The 22,765-nt window shown below is 37.0% G+C and overlaps 1 protein-coding gene across 1 annotated transcript in view; it reads right to left on the bottom strand.

The window, feature by feature from the left end:
- Positions 1–1,254: 1,254 nt before the first annotated feature.
- The window catches only part of TMF1 (TATA element modulatory factor 1), a 32,158-nt gene continuing 10,647 nt past the window's right edge, over positions 1,255–22,765 (bottom strand). The window contains exons 8-17 of the mRNA XM_036737958.1: positions 22,551–22,707; positions 20,722–20,814; positions 12,844–13,000; positions 11,018–11,210; positions 10,348–10,417; positions 10,030–10,122; positions 8,696–8,815; positions 6,634–6,786; positions 5,912–6,037; positions 1,255–4,417 (exon numbers count right to left, since the gene is read on the bottom strand). Coding sequence (XP_036593853.1) covers positions 4,274–4,417; positions 5,912–6,037; positions 6,634–6,786; positions 8,696–8,815; positions 10,030–10,122; positions 10,348–10,417; positions 11,018–11,210; positions 12,844–13,000; positions 20,722–20,814; positions 22,551–22,707 — 1,306 coding nt within the window. The 3' untranslated portion in view covers positions 1,255–4,273. The remainder of the gene's footprint in view (positions 4,418–5,911; positions 6,038–6,633; positions 6,787–8,695; positions 8,816–10,029; positions 10,123–10,347; positions 10,418–11,017; positions 11,211–12,843; positions 13,001–20,721; positions 20,815–22,550; positions 22,708–22,765) is intronic.

The following is a 22,765-nucleotide window of genomic DNA, read 5'->3' as shown; positions in this document are numbered from 1 at the left end:
TCCCACTGTGTGGTGGTCTACATTTTTATCAGTGACTTCCATAAAAACACGTATGGCCATAATTATATTGAGAGCTAACCTGTTGGAAGACAGAATCAACAGCCAAAAAGAAAATAACAGACCAAAATGTGCCAAATCTAACAAAGCAAAATTTAATAGAGACAAGTGTAAAATCTCCCCCAAAAGTCTATTTCCCAAAACCAAGACGGGGGAGAGTCACGGAGAGAGAAAAAGCAGCTAGTCTGAAGAGTACCTAAGGATCTTAGTGGACAGTAAGCTCAGTATGAGTCAGTAATTCAGTAAGATACAAGACGGCCAAAAGAGGTCAATGCAAACATGGGCCAACTGGAATAATGTCCAAGTAAATCAACCATCCTGCTGCATAGACTCTACCTGGAGGACTGAGTTCCATCCTGTGCAATACACCTTAGAAAAAACAGCTGGAGAGCAGGCAGAAGAAGGGGATCAGGCTGACAAAGGGCCTGCCTCAGGACCTCAATGGACAACTGGGCCAATGAACTCTGTTTTTAAGTAGGAGCAGACACTCGGGGTGAAGGGGAGGAAGCCACGAAAGCTTTCCAGCACCAGAAGGGCTATCATTAGAAGAGGGATTAGACTTCATTCTATTTCAGCACAGAAGGTACTACCCATGCACACCAAACATGGGAAAGAGAGATGAATCTAAGCTTGACCTAAAGGAAAAAACTTCCCAACAATCAGTTATTGAAATGTGGAACAGCTGCCTTGGGAAGCTGAGTTCAATTTAATTTAAGATTTATCAAGGGCCAGGATTGGCACTAGGTACATTGCGGTCCCCACCAGAGCACTCCCAAGCGAAGGTCGTAGCTGGGCCTTGAAGCCCCGTCCAACACAAATATTCCAGGGGATTCTATCAATCCTAAACTTAATGGGGGGGGAAAGGGGGGCGGGCAGAGCAAAAAGGAAGTGAAGATAAAGAAAAAGAACATCCTGGCTTTGGCATCCTGCCCCCAAGTGCACAGGCCTCGGGAATCCATCTGCAGGTCATGAACTGTTTGTTACCTGATGAATTAAAAGGCAGCCTTTCAGAACGATGAGGGGAAAGAGACCAAACCCAAATAATCTTGACAAACATGGCACACACAAAATACAGAGTGTTTTTAAATGTTTGACTTGTCCTTTTGCCCCAATTAAAATTTCAAACCTACATAATGGTCTACATACGAAGCTAACTCACAATCTGTGCGTTTACAAATGAAATGCATTATTATTTTAAAATCTTTATTTAAACAATACCCATGCTTTTTACAGGTTATTTACATTATATTACAACTCGAATTAAAAGACTAGCAATCTCTTCTCTTACATTAATCTATATTTTGAATCATTTTAAATTCTTTAAAAAATATGATCTATCAGGAGATAAAATCTGGCCTATTCAAATGGAAAATTTAATGAATTTGTAATGAAAATAAAAACTAAGCAAAAACAGAACATATGTACATAGGGTAGAGTTTGGACATCTCCAGGTATCTCCTATTTTACTCTGAGACTATCCATAAATTACTTATATTATATGCTTTTAGAGAACTTCAAAATAAACATTTTCACTAGTAATAAAGGACCTAATTTACAATTCAAGAAAGCATCAGATTCTTATTTCTCTTGAACTGCAAAATTTAAATGACCTAATTTAGAAGTTTGTTATACTCCATTTTTAAAGCTGTACTATCTTCAGTTACAGTATAGAATTACATAGCTTCTTCCAAAAGCAGTACTCTCCCTTAAAAAAAAAAAAAAACAGGGTAGAAAGGGCCAGAAGCAACATATCATTCTCAGCTTTTATCTACCAGAGATTCCTAAATGTTTTATAATACAGAGACATGAGAACACTCCCTATATTAACCTGAACTATTTATTTTTCAGCTTGTAAATTTAGAATTCTTATTTTAGAAAATGTAAATATTTTAATGGGAAAATCAAATTGGACATAGCATCTGCTGTAGGCTAAAAATATAAATCCAACATTCTGTTAGATCTTTTTTCTTTACAATTAAAGACCTAAACAGTTCAATTTTCCAATATTGTATCCTGTCAATAAATGATTCCTTTTTAAGTATCATCAAAGCAAAGTTCAAAATCACTAAATCAGTACTTGATAAAGTGATGATAGAGATAAATACTTATCTGGCAATTTAAAATTAAACAAGAATATGATTTAAACTGTCAAACATTACCTTATATTCATTTATCAAAATGTTAAAGTACTAAAATTTATTAATTTCTGGAATGCTTAAGAAAGACAGTGCACATAAGGTGTTTCATTTTAATTTTCCCAGGAAAAGTTCATTATTTCAGAGATTCGTTGACTGGGTCGTATAATGGGTTGTTGGGTTCCTCCCCTTCGCCCCACCAGCACTTATAAAGAACCTTTTCAGAGAGAATTTTATAATTCCTAAACTGCTACATTGTAGCTCTGAACTCTTTAAAATCATGCAAATCCTTAACTTTCTAAATTTTATTTTGTACTTCTCTCCTGGCCAAATCGAAAAAAAAAATTATGTAACTGGACTGTCTCTAAGAAAGACCTTATAATTTCAATTTCATTCAGAGTAATTACAGTAGTTTGTCCCTAAATACTCACATTACCACATTTGCCAAAAGAAATCAGATTGCTTTGTAGAACAAAACACAAGAAATTAACTTCATTAGTATAGTTCACATTGAAAGAATATTTATTAGTGCTACAAATCAGAGCCCAAGTGACACAACTGCTGTCTGGAATGCAAAGAGAAAAAAAATGAAGTCGATTGTAACTACCCTGGAAAAAGTTCTTCAACATGGTTTTCTGTGATAGTAAACTGTTGGAATTGCAAATTTAACTAAAAATTATATGGAAAAGTCACAATTATAAGTTACCAGATGGCCAGTGACATAAATGCATCAAACCATTTCACAGATCTAAAACTCCACCTGGCTGTTTTCTAAACAAAAACAGAATTTAAAAAGGATGGTTATTTATTAAGTCGCTCAAAATAAAAGGAAAATGACAATGATCAACACTGTCTTCATGCAGTCACAAAAGAGTTTTTTTAAAGAATGAAGGTCAAAAACAACTTATGACATAATTGATTTTGGAATATAGAAGAAAAATAACAAAAAATAAAGTTTAATATAAAAGTGTTTTACAAAATAAATTAAAACTATAAATAACATGGATTTACATTAATATCAAACTAAAATGGCTTCTATAAATTTTTAAAGTTCTGTTTCAAATATTCACTTTTTAAAGTGCCAAAAATATTGCTTTATAGAATTAGAGCACTGATAGTTCTAAAAGAACCAATTATTTTAATAAGTGAATTTACTTCTTATTCTTAGTAATGCTATAAAACAGTCTCTCCTTTCCAAAAATATTTAAATGAAACTGTTTTCAAGCACAAAACTAAAATTATAGTAAGAGGTAAATTTCTGCTCAACCAAATGTAAAATAGCTAGAGCTCTCTTTTGCTGGCTACAAAAAAAGGACATTTTTATAGAACTAAACCCTATTACTTTGGTGAAATAACTCCCCTATATGTCAAGTGAGAATGCCAATGTCAGCCTGAGAACATGAAATTCACCAGAGAGCAGACTGGAGTAATGCTTAGATCAAAAAAGAAAAGCCACGTCTGAATTATCTGCCCTTTATATTTCAGACAGCAAGTGCTTGTGATTTATACTTTCTAAAAATTAATGCGAGATTTAACAACATACCCCAAGGTCAGTAATTTTTTTAGTCCAACACATATGTACATACTCATGAGTGGCAGATTAGATATACTAAAGATTTTATCATGTGAAAGATTCCAAGGCTATAATGAGCAATGTATCTCAATATATACATTATATACACACATATAAATTATAGATATATTTGTGTCATATATCTACAACATATATATGAATTCCATTCTATAATTTCCTTCTATAATATTTAATTGTAGACAGATTTCCTGATATGAGGGCAAAGTAAAGTCATCAACCTCCATGTTGGTCAAGACATAAAAATCAGGTGTTTTTAAAAGTTAATTTTAAATTAAGAGAATAGTTTCAAAAATAAAGTTCAGATATTGCACCAAATAACTTAACTTCAAATAGTACTGTATGTTATAAAACAATCTTTCAAACTTCTAAATTCTATAAGAAAATCACATTTTAATACTTTAATAGAATTTACAAGTTACTAGAATTCTGCATTTACAATTATTTGCTCTTTCCTTTGATGTGCTGTAAAATTACTTTTCGCCAGAATCTAGTTCAGTCTTTGTCTTAAGAGTTCATCTATCTGAGTCTTATACATATTTTTCACATCTTCAAGATCTAATCGAAGCTCTTCAGCCTCTTCGGCTTTCTCTCCATACATTTGCAGAATAGTGTTGTATCTCTGATCCAAGTCCTACAAAATGAATTTTTCGCCCATTTTAAATCATTATAGCAAATGTCTCAAATCAGATTCATGCCATCATTGTTTTACAGTTGTTCTAACAGTCTACAAATGACAAGCATCATATCCACCCATCACCCTTTCCAAAATTGTAACCTCCTACAATTTATTAGAATCTAAGCTGGAAGACACCTTAAAGTACCTTTTTCCCTGGAACACACTGGCTTTTTTTTTTTTAAACTGAGTCTTCCTCTGATGACTAATCATAGGGTGGAATTGATCCTGGATTCTTCCAGACCCAGGCAGTGGAGCACAACCTTTGGTAGGTCCTAGGCAAGTGACAAAAGCTTCCAAAGCAGACCTGGTAATGAATGCCGGGCCATCCAAGGCCTAATCTAGATCAATCTTCCCATCGCCAGAGGCCTGGGCATCAGGTGATTACTAGTTTTGGCCACAACAATTCAGGTAACCCTCTACTAAACCATGAATTACATAATCTCAAATTAGAGGCACCGTTGGAGGCCAACTTGCAACCTGGAATGGTGGAAAGAGTACCCAAAAACAAATGAGATGAAACTGAGGTCCAGAGAGAGTAAGCGGATTTCCAAAGTTCCAAAGCCAGTTATAACAACAGAACCAAGACTCCAGCTTAGGCCATCTGATTCTCGAACCACAACTTTTCCCATGGTCCCATTAATGCTAGGATACAAAGTAGCTGGTATAGTGGATAGAATGCTGAACTTAAACAGTCAAGAAAATCAGCATTAAAATTCCACCACTGACACGCAATTGGATGTGGGACCAGGCAAAAGCTATGTAAACTCAATAAGTCTCAGTTTTCTCATTTGTAAAATCAGGATACTAGTAGTAACTTCACAGAGTTGTTATGAAGTTCAAATGAGCTAAGGTATAGAAAGCCCTTTACAAACTTTAATATATTATGTAGATATGCCACTTACTATTTATCACTGCCTTGTGTGAGCACAGTTCATGAAAAAATATATTCCATGTGGGACAGAATAAGCAAAGTATAAACTGACTTAAGTATGAAATGTATTAAGAAAAAGCCTTATCAATGTACACAGCAGAACTATAATGTCTTCTGATGGCTGTTTTATTTTTCTCTTAAGATATACCAAGTTAAATCTAAACCCATTTCTTTTCATTTTGAGTGTATTTCATAAGCACTGTTCCCTCTTAAGGTATCAACAGAAATTTTAACCCCACCAAAAAGCAGCACAGATAGACTTCTACCAATTGCGCTGCCAAAACTAGTGGCAATGAACTAATGATATAAAAAGCAGTCCTTCAGCCATATGAGGTTTTTATTGCCTTTCCAGTACTAGACCAAAACCAATACACATAATTAAAAACTACCCTGAAAATGTAAAATTACATACAAAATATTCCTTAAAAATTTCTATTCTTTTAAACCATTTTTCAAATTGCTTAGTGTATTCCACTTGAGTTTCCAAGTTAAATTTGAGTAACTTAAGACATGCCTACCCTTAGCTGTGCACGAAGCTTTGGTATTTCCTTCACTTTTTCTTCAAATTCATCATTCTGATTTGTTAACTTAACCAACTCTTCAGCCATTATAGATCGAGTTTTTTCCAGATTTCCAATTTCCATCTACAAAGAGAACAAACATTACAAATCAAAATATTTTATCCATAAAAGATAAATTATTGAGATGGTGTTTTCAAAGAAAGGGATATACGGTAAAAAACCATAGAGGAAAAAACACCAATAAATGAAGAATTCCAACTTTTTCTGGTTGGCATCACTGACACAGTTTGAACGATAGATCTTTAAAAAATTTCATGGGTTGCCATTGCCAAATATTTCCTCACTGAGTGGCCAGTATTACTAGTAATGAGCCTCCCCTTTGTAGCAAACTGGTCCCCAAAAGCAGACAATGTGAGTTGCTAGAGCTGTATTTGAAACCTTTCCAGCTTGGTAAAACCTGCTTGTGCTCTCCTGGAATAGGCTTCAAGAGCCCAGAGATCACCTCCATACCAAAAGAAGACATAAGAAGTAATCTTCGTGGACTCGCTAAAAACCAGAAAACCAAAAATGTCCTTATCTATACAAGTAGAAAATGCAACACATTATATTCCTGAACAAATCCGCCTCTGAGAAGAGTGAAACTTAAACTTCTGCTGATTCTATTAGTTTTGTTTTGTAAAATAAAATGTATTTGACACACACCTGGGATCAATAATTACCTGTAAGTGAGTAATTTCTCCTTCCTTTAGTTTTAATTGAGACTGAAGATTTTCAATAACACTTGATCCTGCTCCCATCCTTACAGCATCATAAATATTGCTTCCGTTTACTGACACAGACATTGGTCCAAATGAATGATCTTGAGATTCATCCTATGTTTATTATTAAAAAGATTATATTAAATACACGTATTTTAATATGCACATACACCATGCAAAACATTCAGATACATGGCTCAAAAATATGTTTAAATTTCTACTGCTATAAATTTGTTAAATTCTATAAAGGCATGATTACCACCACAGATACATGGAAAAGAAGATTCTCTAAGCCCTGAGCGCCTTTCTTCTCTTTTCAACAGTGACACGTCAATGATGTACATCCGGACACATTATGCACATTTTAACTGCTATATAACAAAGCGCTGACATATTCTCACATCTAAGAAATCATTCAATTAAACTAAACTAAGTTAAACTCGCATAAGATCCAAATTAAAATACAAATGGCTCCTTACTTTCCAGTTATCAGCACCTTCCAGATAGTAGAAAAAAACTCTTATACACTGGATACTATAAATTTTATTTCATTTTTGCAACCCTTTCAAATGTTTGAAAAATCATCTGTTTTCTCACTATAGCTAATTGGGAACACAAATACATTCAGCAGAGCCAGGAAGGACCTGATTATTTTCTAATTAGAAACTGCCCCCTCACTTGGGTTTTATGCCTCTGTTTCTTTTTTTTCCTCTATCAATGACATCTTTCTCAGCTCACTAGCTGTGAATGTTTGTTTTCCAAGTCACTGCTACTACTTCACAGAAAGCTCATACATCCCTCCTGGCTTCAACTATTGTCTCCTTGTGAATATCACCCAACTCTACATTTCTATCTCTAACCCTTCAAATGTGCTCCAGCTGCCCATTTCCACTTGGATGTTCCATTATTGCCTCCAATCCTTCAGTTTGACAGACTCCTATTTCTCACCAAAATGGTTCCCCTATCTAAATTTCTCCATTTCTGTCCCTGGTATTCCCATTCTTCTAGTCTCCCAAGCCTGAAACACTAGGCACCCTTCCTCTCCATTATCCCCTATACTCACTCACTAAACCCTATCCATTTTCCCTTCAAAATGTCTCAGATTAGTCCCTGCCTTTCCTATGTCACTGTTGTTCCCTAGTCCAGGTCCTTATCATCTCAGAGTTTCACTAAAACAACTGTTCTATCTAACCTTTTAATGCATCTTTCTGCCTCCAGTTCCTTCCCATCTCATCCATCCTATACACTATCATAGCCAGGTAATTTTTCAAAACCACCACCTTCTTCGCTACTCCCTTGTTCAGCAGCCTCTAAACACTCCGTATTATCTATCAAACCAAGGTCCCTCTGCCATTCTTGAACCTGGATTTCCCAATAATCCTTAACTCAAACCCCTAGTTTTAACTAAGTCAGTCTCTTTACAGGCACACATCCCAGACAAATCACACTTCCTTGTTTCTGCTAAAGCTGTGCACTTGGGCAAAATAAATCCTAACGCCCTTCAGCCTCTTGTCAACCTGTCCAATTCCTTCCCATTCTTGAAGGCCCAGCTCAAGTCCTGTCTTTTTCTCTGACGACTTCCCTGGTGGCTCTGGCACACACAAAATCTTTCCTTCTATTCTATGAACTTCATTCACCACTTGTTCATAGGGTCTTGTATACCTACCCCAATAGAATGCCTGAGCAGTGGGCTCTCAGTAACATTTGCTGTTTAAGCATTATTAATGTAGCATACACACGAGTAAATAACTCACGTGCAAAGCAGTTAAAGAAATTCTTGTTTTCCATTCTAACTACTTTTTATTTATAATTTCCTAGAATCTTAATTTTGAAGAATGTACTTGAGGTACAACTGGCTGCAGGCACGTATTTATATTTCACAACTTATTCATACCAAGAAGATTAAGAAGAGACAGGAGTGTGTAGAAAATGGAAGGGGCAAAGGAGGAGCATATGTTGGTAAATCTTTTCTTTTTCTTCCTTTTTCTGATTAGAAAATGTGCAGTAAGAAATAAACCATTACCTGGGAAAGATACGATGCTTGTATGCCGGCCATATCAATTCCACTTACAGAACTAGAACGCGACAATGTAGGAGTGCTGGAAACAGTATCCAATGTTGAAAAAGAAAATGTCTTACGTTCCTTTGAATATTAAAAAATTCAATTCAGATGAAAAAGCAAAAGAATAAAAACAAAGATAGGTTATTAGAGTTAGGTTTTTGAAACAAAAAAATAATGAATTTCACATACAACAATGTATATAAGTCTTTTGAAGTGCTATCATTAAAGGAGTGCTATATTTTAACATCTTGTCTTTAAAATGTAACTAAACTTTATTAATAAATGTTACTTACTCATATGACTTCAGGGTCTTAACCTATTCATATCATTATCATCTAGTTTTGGGGGGGATACAAAGGCATTTTTTCTGTTGAACCACCTATAAAATTTTACTTTGACAGCACAAAATATAAAACCAAACCCATTTTACACAAATCAAATTACTGATGATTTCAAACATTAGACGCTTATAAGCCAGTTTACTTAAGTAGTTCTCTTTTAAAATTCCAAACAATTTCAAAAGGTAATCCACGTATACCTGATTATTCTGACTTTCCAGTAAGAATGTATTAATTGTTCAATTAAAAGAAATTTCAAATGAATACTTTCCATAGCCAACAAGTTAACAATTCAGTTTCATTGCTAAGAGCCTCTAATAATGCCAATTAGTTTCACCAATATAATAAAAGAACAAAAATGTCACTCATTGGGAAAGGCTTACACACTACTCAAGATTCTAGAAGTTATAAATTGTGCTCACGGTGGATGTACAGTGAATGAGAAAGGTGCGTGGTAGCTAGAATTTACTACAGGATTTGGAATCAGACAAGACCTTTGAGATCATATCTCATTCGACTCCCTCCTCATTTTACATATAAGGAAACTGAGGACCAGAATGAATAAGTGACTTTCCGAAGGTCCCACAGACAAAACCGAGATCTGAGCATAGGCCTCTGAAACCAGGGTTCTTTCCACAAGCACCTGCTCCCTTCCAAAGGAAGACCCTGGCTACTTTTGGTCACGCAGCAGGACATTTCAATATTAATACTACAATTATTTAAGAGTGAGTGATCTGACTGCACATGCGGAACCTCTATCAAACTGTTCACCATCTTAGGGATGGGGAAGGGGAGGGAGTGAATGAGGGAGAAGCTTTAGAACTCAAATTTTTTTTAAAAGGAATGTTAAAAATTACCCTTACATGTAACTACAAAAAATAAAACACTATTTAAAAAAAAGAATGAATGACAGAACATAATTCCTACTGAATGATATGGGCAGACAAAAAGCAATACCTTTTCTTTCATCATTTCTTGGGATAAAATTGCTTTTTTTCTTTCTTGCTCAACTTTCATTTTCTCCATTTCTAGTTGACTGTTTAATAACGTCTAAAAAATAAAACAAAACTCAACTATTTATTTGAAGAGATCTCAAATTGTTATGTAAAAGCAATCTGATGAAGGGACGTAAGGACAGACTTGGAACCCTTTTACTGCTACAAATGGAGTCTCAGGGATCTGGCACTTTCTGCCCCACTCCTCCCCTGTCCGCCCCAGTCACCAAACCTAGTCTGAACGAGGGGAGCAGATCCTAGCAGGGCCTAGAGGATCTACCTTCTCTTTACGAGCCTCTTCCAGGGTTTTCCCATAGTCTTCCTTTAGGTTTTCGAGTTCAACCTGGTACCTAGTAAGCCAGAAGGACATGAGAACACTAAGAGAGTAATAAACAAGACTGTTTACGATAAGTGTTCCTAGCTTGTTATGTACAGTGCAGTGTTTCAGTGAATCCGCAAAAGGCCACTTTTGATTGACAAGCTGAGGTTCTAAAGACGACAGCTCTATTTAGAAGACTCCACTGGTACTTTTGAAAACTTTTGCAAAACAGAAATAGAGATATGCCCTCCCTCACTTCCCTCTCTAAATGTATTAACAAACATATAGAAACAAGGGGCAGCACATGCACTGGGACTGGTGCCAGACAAAGATGTGCATATCAGTGAACTCTCAGGGCTTCAGGCAATGCTCCAAGCCTATAAGGTCCAAGGAAGTGCCATTTGCACTGGCAGAAAGAGTTTTCTTTATCTAGGAGTTCCCTAGATCAATGAAATAACAGGTCACATCTCTATTTCTATAAAAAGTAAAGGATTTATCATGATTACATACTGCTACCTCAAACAAAAAAAAAACTTTCAAAAGTTAGTCAGCATTTTGAAAGACGCTGTCACTCTTCATGTTTCATATCTGACTTTCCAATAAAAGCTTCACTCAAAAAGGTGATGCTCACCGGCTGTTTTCGTCTTCCAGTTTTTGTAGTCTGTTCCTCTCGGCTTCAAGCTGGACCTGAAATCTACTATTTTCCTGTCTCAAGATGCTATTCTGTGACTCCATGGAAGACACCTGCATTTTGTTATTAAGCAGCTCTTCGACAGCAGCACGTTCCCTCTCCACTGCTGCTGCCAACGAGGCCTGGGTTTCACCTGATATGAAATGAAAGAAAATAACCACTTCTTTCTAGTGTTTTTGGACCACCAAGATTCTAACTTTAAAAATTTTAAGATGCAAATGGACATTTACAAATATATGAATTATAGCATGCCTAGTTCATGACTAATGACCATAAATAAAAGAAAAATTAATCAATTCATTAATTATATTTCTATTTACCATACTTCTCCCAAGGACAATTACTTTGAAAAGGGTACTTCCTTCATTATTGCTCTAAGTAAACTTGCATTTCATCGGTGCCTCAATTTTATATACCCTCTGCATCACCAGAGCAAATTTTTTATGTAACATATCTACTCAAAGCCAATGCCACAAATAATCAGGGTACAGTGACATTTAATTTATAAATGTATCATCATAACATGTATAGCACACATATGCTACCTCTGTGCATATACATACATATCATACATAAACAATATGAATAAACAACAGCTCTTTTGTCAAAAGTCAAACAAAGCAAGCCCTCCCCTCCCTGAGCTTGATTCAGAGTGCCCCTAGGCCTAGCTCCACTAGTAAGGATGTAACTCTAACTTTCCCAACACTCCTTCTGCTCTCCTTGCCTTTGGAGGTGTTACCTCACCATACCCAAGCTAGGAGAGTCAGACCCTACCGATGGCAACTAGAAGGCTGATTGTCAAGTGCACAAAATGTGCCACCAGCATAAGAGCAGGTCAAAGATAACAAGTGACAAGATTCAAGAGTAAAAAAGTTGTGCAAAGGACATGAAAGAATTACCTTTGTGATATTGACCGCAAAGGTAAAATGAGAGAAACTAGACATAAAATTTGAACCTCAATTATGGTGGATTCCCATTTTATGCCACCAAACTAATACTGTAAATAGCTGTGAAGCCTTCTCGCTCTTTCAGTAATGAAAGGTAGCACAATGAATACAGGCACAGAAACCAAGCCTTGGAGACCTAGCTCTGAGGTCAGCCCGACACACACTTGGCCGTGTGACCCTAGGCAGAGAAAGGGCCACCCTGCGAGGCAGAGGGAGTTACATCCTTTGGAAGCTTCCTTTATCAGAGAAATCACAGGTTCAGTCTCTCCCCCTTGGATCAGAGAAGGTGAGCCGGCCAGACAAGTGCAGCAGGCACACCGCCCAATGGCAATCTTAAGGCACTTTGAAAAGGACCCAGTGAAAGCCTCTGGGGCACTGTGTTGGGAGACCCCATGTAGTAGCTCTCTCGGAAAATGCAGACAAGACTCTGAGGATGAGAGTGCAATGACAGGCTATGATTTGCACAGGTTTGGGGAGTAGCTACACGGCTGAAATCACAGATCTAAGGTATAGTAAGGGAGGCATCAATAAGTGAAATGTTAATGAAGAAAAATAATCTATAATGCTTGTGCACCTCTTGTGGCCCTAAAACATCTGGATATCAGTCTTAGTAGGGAATCCTAAGTTTCAGCACCACCACCTCCCTCCTAGCAAAGTCCATGTTAATTGGCACAAACTATACATGATGCCTAAGTAATATATAAACTGAAATCTTATGACAGTTCCACTCATATCATCTACATAATTCACTGTCATTATACTATTTCCCTCAAATTTATACAATCTATTAACTTTATAATACAATTCAAAGTTGCTTACCAAGCCTATCTGAGAGATTCTTTTCTAACTTTTCCCATGATGACGTCTGTGCTCCCAGAGTTGCTTGTAGATTTTCTATCTGTCGAAGTAATGGTCTTGTGGTAGATGTAACACTCTGGCTTAGTTCTTGGTTCCTATTCTCTGCCTCCTGCAGTCTCTAAATTAGGAAATTCTTAGGTCATTACCACTGATATCCATAAAATTCATATCAAACATTACTAAACTTCACAGGAAAATTTCTACATATTAAAATAAACTTTTCCCAACAAACAACATTTAGGAGACACAACTGTGTCTCCTTTCTATGTCTAACATTCAAATAAAAAAATAAAATGAGGCTGTCTTGCTACCCGAGCTCACCCCCTACAGAGGCTGCTCCTTTTCCTCCCCTTTCACACTGACAAGCCCCACACCAACAACGTATGATTTAGACTATTTTCCCAAGTAAGACCAATGGCCAAAATCCCCCATTATTCAGAACATATTTGGCATCATTATACACTCCTGCCTTCACCTTCATTTCCAAGAAAAATCAATTAATCAACACATATTTATTAAGCACCAACCACACTTCAGGTACTGTGCTAAGCATTATGAATATAAAGAAAAAAATGTAAAAGTCCCTCCCCTAAAGAAGCTTACATTTTACTGAACAATGCATATCATACACAAGAATATTTTAAAAAAATACTAGGTGATTTTGAGAGGGTCACACAAGCAGCTAGAGGTGAGAGCAGAATCAGGAAAGACCGCATTGAAGAGATGTTGCTTGAGTACAACTCAGAAGACTAGGTATTCTTGACAGTGAAAGTGACAAGCAAGCACGTTCCAGGGGAGGAAGACCAGGCAAAGTTACGGAGAGAGGTGTGCCAAAGGCAGGAAGCACTCAGTTCTGTGGAACTGACAAGTCTGTGGAGAGGAATAAGTAACAAGGCTGAAAAAATGGGTTGGTATCAGGCTGTAATGGACCAAACAGAGGATGTCCTAGCAGTAATGGGAGCCACTAGAGTTTAGTGATCAGGGCATTGACAAGGTCCAATGTGTGCTTTGGGCACACTGGCAGCTAAGCAGAGAATGGACTAGAAAACGGAAAGTCTAAAGGTGGGCAGACCAATTAAGAAGCTCTTTCAGAAATCCAATGGAGTGATAAGGGGAGCCTGAACTAGGCTGGTGGCTTTGGGAGGGAAGAGAAGGGAATCACTAAGACCTGTCTGGTAATGTGCATGACTGGAGGGACCACTGCACCCTCCAAAAAGATGGAAAAGTACACGGGGGGGGGTGCAGTGTGAGGAGTAGGGGGAGTGACGAGCTCTCTTTGAGGATATATTGTATTTGAGGTGCATATGGGACACCCAGTGAAAATACCATACTCATGTTAATCGTTATGACTGAAATTACCTCTCGTTTCATGTGCACTTGTTGAAATCCTATCCATCCTTCAAAATTGAGCTTAACTGCCACCTCCTACCTCCTATATGTATCTTTTCCTTTGCTGATTTCCCACACTTAATAATGTTCTTCTTGCCTTCCCCGGATTTCATAAGACGGTTTTTTGTACCTCTCAGCTTAACAAACTAAGTGACTCTGGTGTATGAGCTACTTGCACATTTACCAAGCTCTTGTCTGCACTGGGGGGAGTGTGCTTCCCCATCCCAACAACTGGACTTTCAAGCTTCGTAAGAGTGAGCACTGCCTTATTTATCTCGGCATTTTCTATGCCATTGTTAACTAGAACACTATCTAGCAGTAAAAACTTCTGGACAAAACAGAGACATTTAATATTTGTTGAACCGCTAATGAATTGTAGTCACATCTCCTCACCTAAGTATTTCGAAGAGTTTACAGAAACAGAAAGATGAAGTGATCTGAGTTTCACCCTTTCTGTGCCTATCTAATATGGAAAGTTCAAACAAAGAAGGGTGGGCAATGAGAGACACGGAGCGAATAATGTGCTGTTGAAGGCTACAGATAAAGCAGCTATTTGCACTATGAAATAGTTATACTAAAAATTCTGCAATGATATAGCCATTTCTTCTGAAACTCAATAATGTTTTCTGAGATTTATTTTAAAAGACAGCGACCATCTGATGAACTACTACTGTGCTGTAAGAAATGATGAGCAAGTTCATTTTAGAAAAACATGGAAAGATCTGCATGAAATAATGAAGAATGAAATGAACAGAACTAAGAGAACACAGGATACAGTAACAGCAATATTCTTCAAAGAATAACTGTGACTAAGCTATTCTGAGTATTAGAAATATTCAAATCAACCACAACAGACCTATGAGGGAAGATGCTACCCACCTCCGGAGAAAGAAGTGATAAATACAAGTATGCATAGCATGGTTTTACATCTCTCTATACATCTACATCTATATCTATATATCTATGTCAAATAGGATGGGAATGAGACAATTTGAAACTTAAAATATAAGAAAAAATAAATTAAAAAAAATTTTAACAGACAGCTAACATCTTTTGGTTCATATTAGCAACAGAAGAAATGGTATTATAATCTCTTCTTCATTCCAAAAATATTGCCTGAAGTCTATTTCAGAGGAGCCGCAAGGTGCACTGTAATACAGCCAATCTGGCCAGCTGGGAGGCAGACAACTCAGCTCCCACATACCCATTCCAACAAAAGCATAAAGTAGCAGCAGAGCACACAGTCATCCAGAAATACAACGAGAAACTTCACTAAGTGACTTCATCTACCCTGCTACTGAAGAAGTCCTTGGGAAAGGGAACAGAAAAAGTACACCCAAAAGAGATGGTAGACTCTCAAAGCAAGCAAAAACACCTGTCACCTTAGGCAGCATGAGAAGAGTGTTCCTCCCAGATGAAAGTGCTAGCATGATTTCTGGAAGCAGCATTAGTAATTAAAAAAAAGAAAAGCAGACCTAAGGGCTCCAAGGGTCCTAATACTCTGTCCTGAGACATCAGAAAGGCCCCTAAAAATCCAGTCATCTAAAGTTAAAAATCCATGGGAACCTAAAGCCTACTGGTGCTTTTAGTACAGACACACTACTGTGAGAAGTGCAGGTGAAACCAGCAAGACCCAGGGGTCAAGACGAACCATCAACAACCACGTCACACCTAAGTGAACATCACAGGCAGAGCATGATTCCCAATTCAAGAACCAAGGCTAGAGAGAGGAGTAAACAGAAGACACCACCATATGGAGAATTACTGTAGATCTAGTAATAGCCAAAACTCCAGCCTAAAAGGAGAAAACAACTCCTTAACAACTATAAGCAAAGATTAAAAGAATTAATGAACTTTCCACAAGGACAAGAATACTTAAAAAATTTAAGCAGAAGATAAAAAGTAAAAGCTTTTCAGGAAAAAACTGGAAGACTAAATAGCTCGGAACCTTACCCCAAAAGTAATGGAGTCCCTGATAACTAGAATAGACCAGAGATCAATGGCTCCATGAGATAGCAAGGAATACTAGAATGAAAGCTAAAACTCTAGGATATAGATGGATTATGATCTGCATCCCTGGAATTCCCACATCAATGAAATCATAGGTCCTTGGTGTATTGGCACATAATATATGATGTTAATTCTCTTTTTTCATTAGTATCCCATTTTTTCTCCATTTCACTGCTTAGTTTTTTTCCTTCATTAGTTATGTAGCATTTTGGAATTCCTAGAAATAAAAGAAAATGTAAGGTATTTGCTATCCAAAACAAATCAAAGCAAGAGGAGATAATTTAAGAATCATCAAAATCCCTAAAAACCATAATTTTTTGAAATGCCTAAATAATATATTTCAACAAAAATGCTGGAAAGGATGTGGGAAAATTGGAACATTGTTACATTGCTGATGGAGTTGTGAGCTGATCCTGCCATTTTGGAGAGCAATTTGGAACTATGCCCAAAGGGCTATAGAAATGTTCATACCCTTTGACCCAGCAATACCATTTCTAGGGTTGTATCCCAAAGAAATCACACAAGCGGGAAAAGGACCCATATGTATAAGAATATTTATAGCGGCTCTTTTTGTGGTAGCCAAGAATTGGAAATCAAAGGGATGCCCATCAATTGGGGAATGGCTGAACAAGCTGTGGTATATGAAGGTAATGGAATACTATTGTACCATAAGAAATGGGGATGATACGGACTTCAAAACAACCTGGAAAAACCTACATGACATAATGCTGAGTGAGCGGAGCAGAGCCAGGAAAACACTGTACACAACCACAGACATATGGATTCCATGAGAACCAACCCTGACAGACCTCGCTCCTCTCAGTAACACAAAATGCAGGCACAACTCCAAAGGACTCAGATGGAGAATGCTATCTACATCCAGAGAAAGCACTATGAAGTTTGAATGCAGATTGAGGCACACTTCATGCTCGCCTTTTTCTCTTCTCTTTTGTTTTTGGGTTGGGTTTTTTTTTTTGGTTCTGTTTCTTCTTTCTCATTATTCATTCCATTGGTCGTAATTCTTCTCCGCAACTTGACTAGTGTATAAATTAATTCAAAGCTAAGTCATTCGTGGTAGTTATATGAGATTCCATGCCGTCTTGGGGAGGGAGGGGGGAGGGCGGGGAGAAAATCTGGAACTCAAAATTAGGTAGAACCATCTGTTGTAAACTAAAAATAAAAATAAATTAAATATATATATATATATATATATATATATATATATATATATATATATATATATATATATATATATATATATATATTTCAACAAATCACCAGTGAAAACTATCTTAAAGCCAGAGAGTAAAATGAAAATAAAAAGAATATAAATTAGTCAACAAGTAGTTAACAAGCGTTATTATGTGCTGGACACTGCCTAAACATTAGGGATACAAAGAAAGACAAAAAACAGACCCTGGTCCCACAAGCTCAGAATTCTAATGGGGAGACAACATGGATAGCTAAGTCCATGAAAGATATAATATGGCATAAAACACAAGATAATCTTCAAAGGAAGGGACTACCTGCAGAAGGGACTGGGAAAGCCTCCTGTTAAAAGGTGGGATGAGATCTGAGTAGAAGGAATTCAGAGAAGCTAGGAAGTCTAAGTGAAGAAGAGTTAGATATATTGAGTGAGCGAGACAGGAGATGAAAATAATGCTGAAGCTGCAAGACTGGGTAATTAGGGGATGATGGTTCCCTTCCACAGTAATAAGAAATATGAGAAGGGGTGGGGAACCTGTGGCCACAAGGCCACACGTGGCCCTTTGACTGAATCTAAACTTCACAGAACAAATCCTTATTATGTGGCCTCAAGGCCACAGACCCCTTTAGGGGAAAAGATAATAAATGAGCTGTTTTTAGCATGTTGAGTTTGAGATGTGATGTCCAAGAGGCAGTTAAGATTTAGGAAAGCTTAGAAGAGTCAGGCTATATACATAAAGATCTAGGAATCATCTGCATAAAGATTCTAGTTGAACCTACAGAAGCTAATGAGATTACTAAATAAGAGGAAGAAGCAAGGAGAGAAATGAAGACAACAGGAATCCAGGATAAAGCCTTAGGGCACAGTAATGGGTGAGACCTAAAAATCCAACCAAGGAGACTGAGAAGGAATAGTCAGTCAGGTAGGAGAATCAGGAGAAAGCAGAATCATGAAAACCTAGAAAACCCAAAGGATCCAGGAGAAGGTGATCAGAAGTATCAAATGCTACAGAGAGGTACAAAAGGATAAGGCTAGTTGATTTGGCAATTAAAAGATCATGAATGACTTTGTAGAGAGTGGTTTTAGTTGAATCAGAAGCCAAAATACAGAATGTTTAGTTAGAAGAACAGTAGAGGAAGTGGAGGTACTTAACGTAAACAGCTTTCTCAAGGAGTTTAGCCAAAAAAGGGAAACAAGATAATAGCTGGGGGGATAGTGAGTTCAGGTTTTTAAGGATAAGAGAGACATGGGTGGCTTTGTAGGCAGCAGGAAAGGAGCCATTAGATATGCACAGTGAAGAATATATGCATGAAAGTGGAGATAATCTGCTGGAGAAGATGTTGAGAGAATGGGATAAGGGTGCACACAGAGGGGTTTGCCTTAGCAAAGAGGACCATCTCTTCATGTTAGCTCTAGAATGGGATGGTGGAAATAATGGAGAAGATGCCTAAGTAATGTGGAGAAGAGGGAGCTTTTAGCAAATGTCCTGAAAAAAAAAAACCTCAAAGAATATTATAGCTGAAATCCAGAGTTTCCATTATCATAGAAAAAAAATACAAGAAACCACAGATGGGATCATACAAGACCTGGCAGCTTGCATCACAAACTAGAGGAGATCTTGGACTACACTATTTCAAAGGGTACAAGAAATAAGCTGACAATCAAGTATTATTAACCCTACAAATATGAGCATATAATCCTACTGAGAATGGGGGGGTAGGAATGGACCTTTAATAGAATAAGGGACTTTCGAGCATTCTTGATCAAATGACCAGAACTGAATAAGAACTTTGAAATGCAAACATGAGAGTCAAGAGAAAGCTAGAAAGGTACATTGAGTAATTTATAGGACCAGAAAGATAATGCAATGTTAACATTCTAGTAAGTGGAGAAGAAACAAGTGTTACTATTAAAACTCTAATGTCTTCAAAGATTATTCAGGAAGTTAAATAAGAAAAACAGATGGCCTGGGGTGCTTTAGTTCTGTCGAGGGTTTTAAAAGAGGGAAGAAAAGGGAAGATAAAAGAAAAATATATCAGGATAGGAAGGAGGAAGAACAGGGTGATCTCATGTTGCACTATATAAGAAGAGCATAGAAACCCAGAGGATAGGGTGAGTGGAGTGGGCATCAGATGAACCCCAATCTTATTTGAAGTGGATAAAGGAAGACTGAACACACAGGGAAACTGAGTTTGGTGTAGAAAGAAATCAAACTCAATACAGAAACAGATAGGGATACAGAAAGAAGGAATATTTCTGGGAATGAATAGAAGGAAATTTCCTGAATTGGATTAAAGGTTGGATTAAAAGGGGGGAAGAAAAAAGCCAAAGAACTGAAAACTGGGAGTGCAATTTAATCAGGGAATGGCTGAATAAACTGTTATTATATAAATCATGGAGTATTATTGCATTGTAAGAAATAACAAAAGAGATGATTTTGAAGAATCCTGGGAAGTATGACCTGATTAAAAGTGAAGTGAGTAGAAGCAGCAGAATAATTCAGATGACAACACTATAAAAGAAAAATGACTCTGAATGACTTCAGAACTCTAATCAAAGCAATGAACAACTATATTTACAGAGGGCTTATGAAAAAATGTTATCCACCTCCTGACAGGGTGGTGATGGATTCAAGGTACAGAACGAGACATATTTTTTGATGCGGTTACTGTGTAGATTTTTTTTTTTGCCTGACTATGCTTAAGTGTTATGACTTTTTTCTTCTTTTTAATTGGGGAATAGCTATGGTGATGAAAAAAGAGAGCCAATAAACTTTTTTATTTAATTCAGAGAACAGAATGAAGTCCAAAAGAAAACATGGATAAACAGGGCAGTTTTGAAAGTAATGTGTTTAATTACTATATACTTAAATGGTATGGAAAAGAGATTCGTAGGTTCACATACAATCTTCTCTTTGTGTTCTACTTTGTGAAAATGCTCTTTTTAAAATTTGGTATTTAAGTACAGAAAAACCAAATTTTAAAAATGTTTCAAGAAAAAAAAACAAAGCAGTATCATGTCCTGGAATTGGAATCAAAGGACCTAGGTGAGCCTGCCAGCTCCACCCATGTGAGATTTGTGACCTCATAGTCATCTACCTTTCTAAGACAGTTTCTTTGTCATTATAAATGGGAAGAATAATGTCTGCATGAGCCACACACCTCATGGCTTCCCTGGAAAACTATTAGACGAATGTGAATGGTTATTCATGGAAAACACCTTTTCCATAGTACCTGTTGCAGTTCACTGATTTCATGGCGTAAATAATCTTCCTTTCTTGCAGCAGCTTGTTCTGCCCGCTGCAAAGCCAATCTAAGGTCTGCCACCTACATCAAAGGAGAAAGATTAGAATCACTCATCAATAATCAAAACACTTTAGCATGTGAATTACTTAGATGGTTGCTGGGCATATATTTTTACTGCGTTGCTTCATCTTTCACATTTAACGCCCTATATTTTTAGTATACTCTCTTATGCATTAACTTCATTCATTCAGTCAACAAACATTTATTAACTGCTATTGTAAGTAAGGGGACTGGTGTGAAGTACTATGTAAGATACTGTGGAAGTCCTGGTCAATGCACCCTCAAAAAGTTTACAATCTAGTTGAAGAAATAAAGCAAGAAAATGCCCAAATCTAACCCAAAGCTGCACCGAGTAAGCATCAAACAAAGGTACCAACTAAATAAAACAGGAATTATACAGAGGAGGGTGCCATCGCTTCTAGGTAAGGCAATTAAGGCAGGCATTTAGTCTGGGCTTTGAAGGATGTATAGGATTCCAATACATGAAGATAAAGGGGTTATTATAGGGGTAGGGGGAGCATTCCAAGCAAAAGTAACAGCACAAATAATGGACAAACTTTGGCAGGTCACGAATGCCAGGCTATATGAGGCAAGCAATACAAGTATCCCTAGTTTTTTAAATAAAATGACTGGACCAAACTCACATATTTATAGACCCAGGACTTGAATCACACAATTTATAACTGGAAAGGAACTTGGAAACCATCTTGTCCAACTTTCTCATTTTGAGGATAACAAATATGAAGTTCAGTGAAGTGATCTTCCTTAGGCCACACTATCAGTAAGTAGCAGAGCTAGTATTCAAATTCAGTGTTTCTCCCACTATACCAGAGCTACCCCCTTAATTTCCTGTTATGGCAACATACCATATGGTAGGATTCCAATATGAATTCTTAAGGTATGTATTTTTAAAATAAATTTTTGCAAAGTTTAATTTAAAAAAAAAATTAACAAAAATGTTAACTATTTTAAGGTTTTCTCCCTTTTCTTATTTTTATTACTTCAATACCAATTTTGTTCACTCTCCATTTTCCGTAATATTAAAACATACTATTTTGTTTCTTGGCGTCATGATAGGAATGAGTACATTGCAGGCACGTGCGACAACCAGTGCAGACACCAAGGTAAGAGATGGAATGTCACCTATGAAGAATCAAGAAGCAGTCAATTTGGCTAGATCCCAAAAGCAAGAGGGGGAGATAGAGCCAAGGAAGCTGGAGAGAGACTGAGGCCAGACTGGGAAGGGCTTTAAATTTTATGCTAGAGGCAACAAGAAACCAACAGAGTTGAGCAAGTAGGAGTGTCAGAGGGTCACATCTGTGCTTGGGCAGCAGTGTGCAGGATACACTACAGTGGCAGAGAGGCTTGAGGCTACTGTAACAATCTAGGCAAGAGGGGATGAGGGTCTGAACTAAGATGATAGCTGTGTAAGTGGAGAAAAGGGGTTAAGACAGATATTTAAGTGCTCAGGATGAGGTTATCTCTAAATATTTATTTAGTCTACAAAAGAAAGACTAATTTTGTTATTTTGTTTTGCAATTAGCAAACATCACATCAATCGATCAAGTTTGTATTCATTTAGCACAATTAAAGAGAAATACATCTACAGGTCCCAATGAATTGTGAAGGAAGTACAATAATTTCACTATCTGGGAGTTAAAACATTTGGGTCAAGCTAGTCCACAAGGTTCTTAATGTTAAGAAACATCCTATTAATTACAAGACGGGATTTGTTTTGTTCATCATTTACAACTCACTTGAATTGCTAATGCTTCTTGTTGTTGACGGGCCTCTTCCTGGGCCTTCTCAAGAGCCAAACACAGCTCTTCTTTAACTTTCATTTCACGACTTAAAGACGCCTCCTGCGCTTCTGTATCCTTCATGGCATTAGCTTTGTGAAGATCTGCAAGCTCTCTGAAATGATTAGAAAACATATCCTGTCATGCTACAAACCCAAAATATGTCAAATGTA

This window comes from Trichosurus vulpecula, chromosome 9 (assembly GCF_011100635.1).
Source record: "Trichosurus vulpecula isolate mTriVul1 chromosome 9, mTriVul1.pri, whole genome shotgun sequence".
Taxonomy (NCBI): domain Eukaryota; kingdom Metazoa; phylum Chordata; class Mammalia; order Diprotodontia; family Phalangeridae; genus Trichosurus; species Trichosurus vulpecula.
This window is presented reverse-complemented; position numbering and strand designations above follow the sequence as displayed.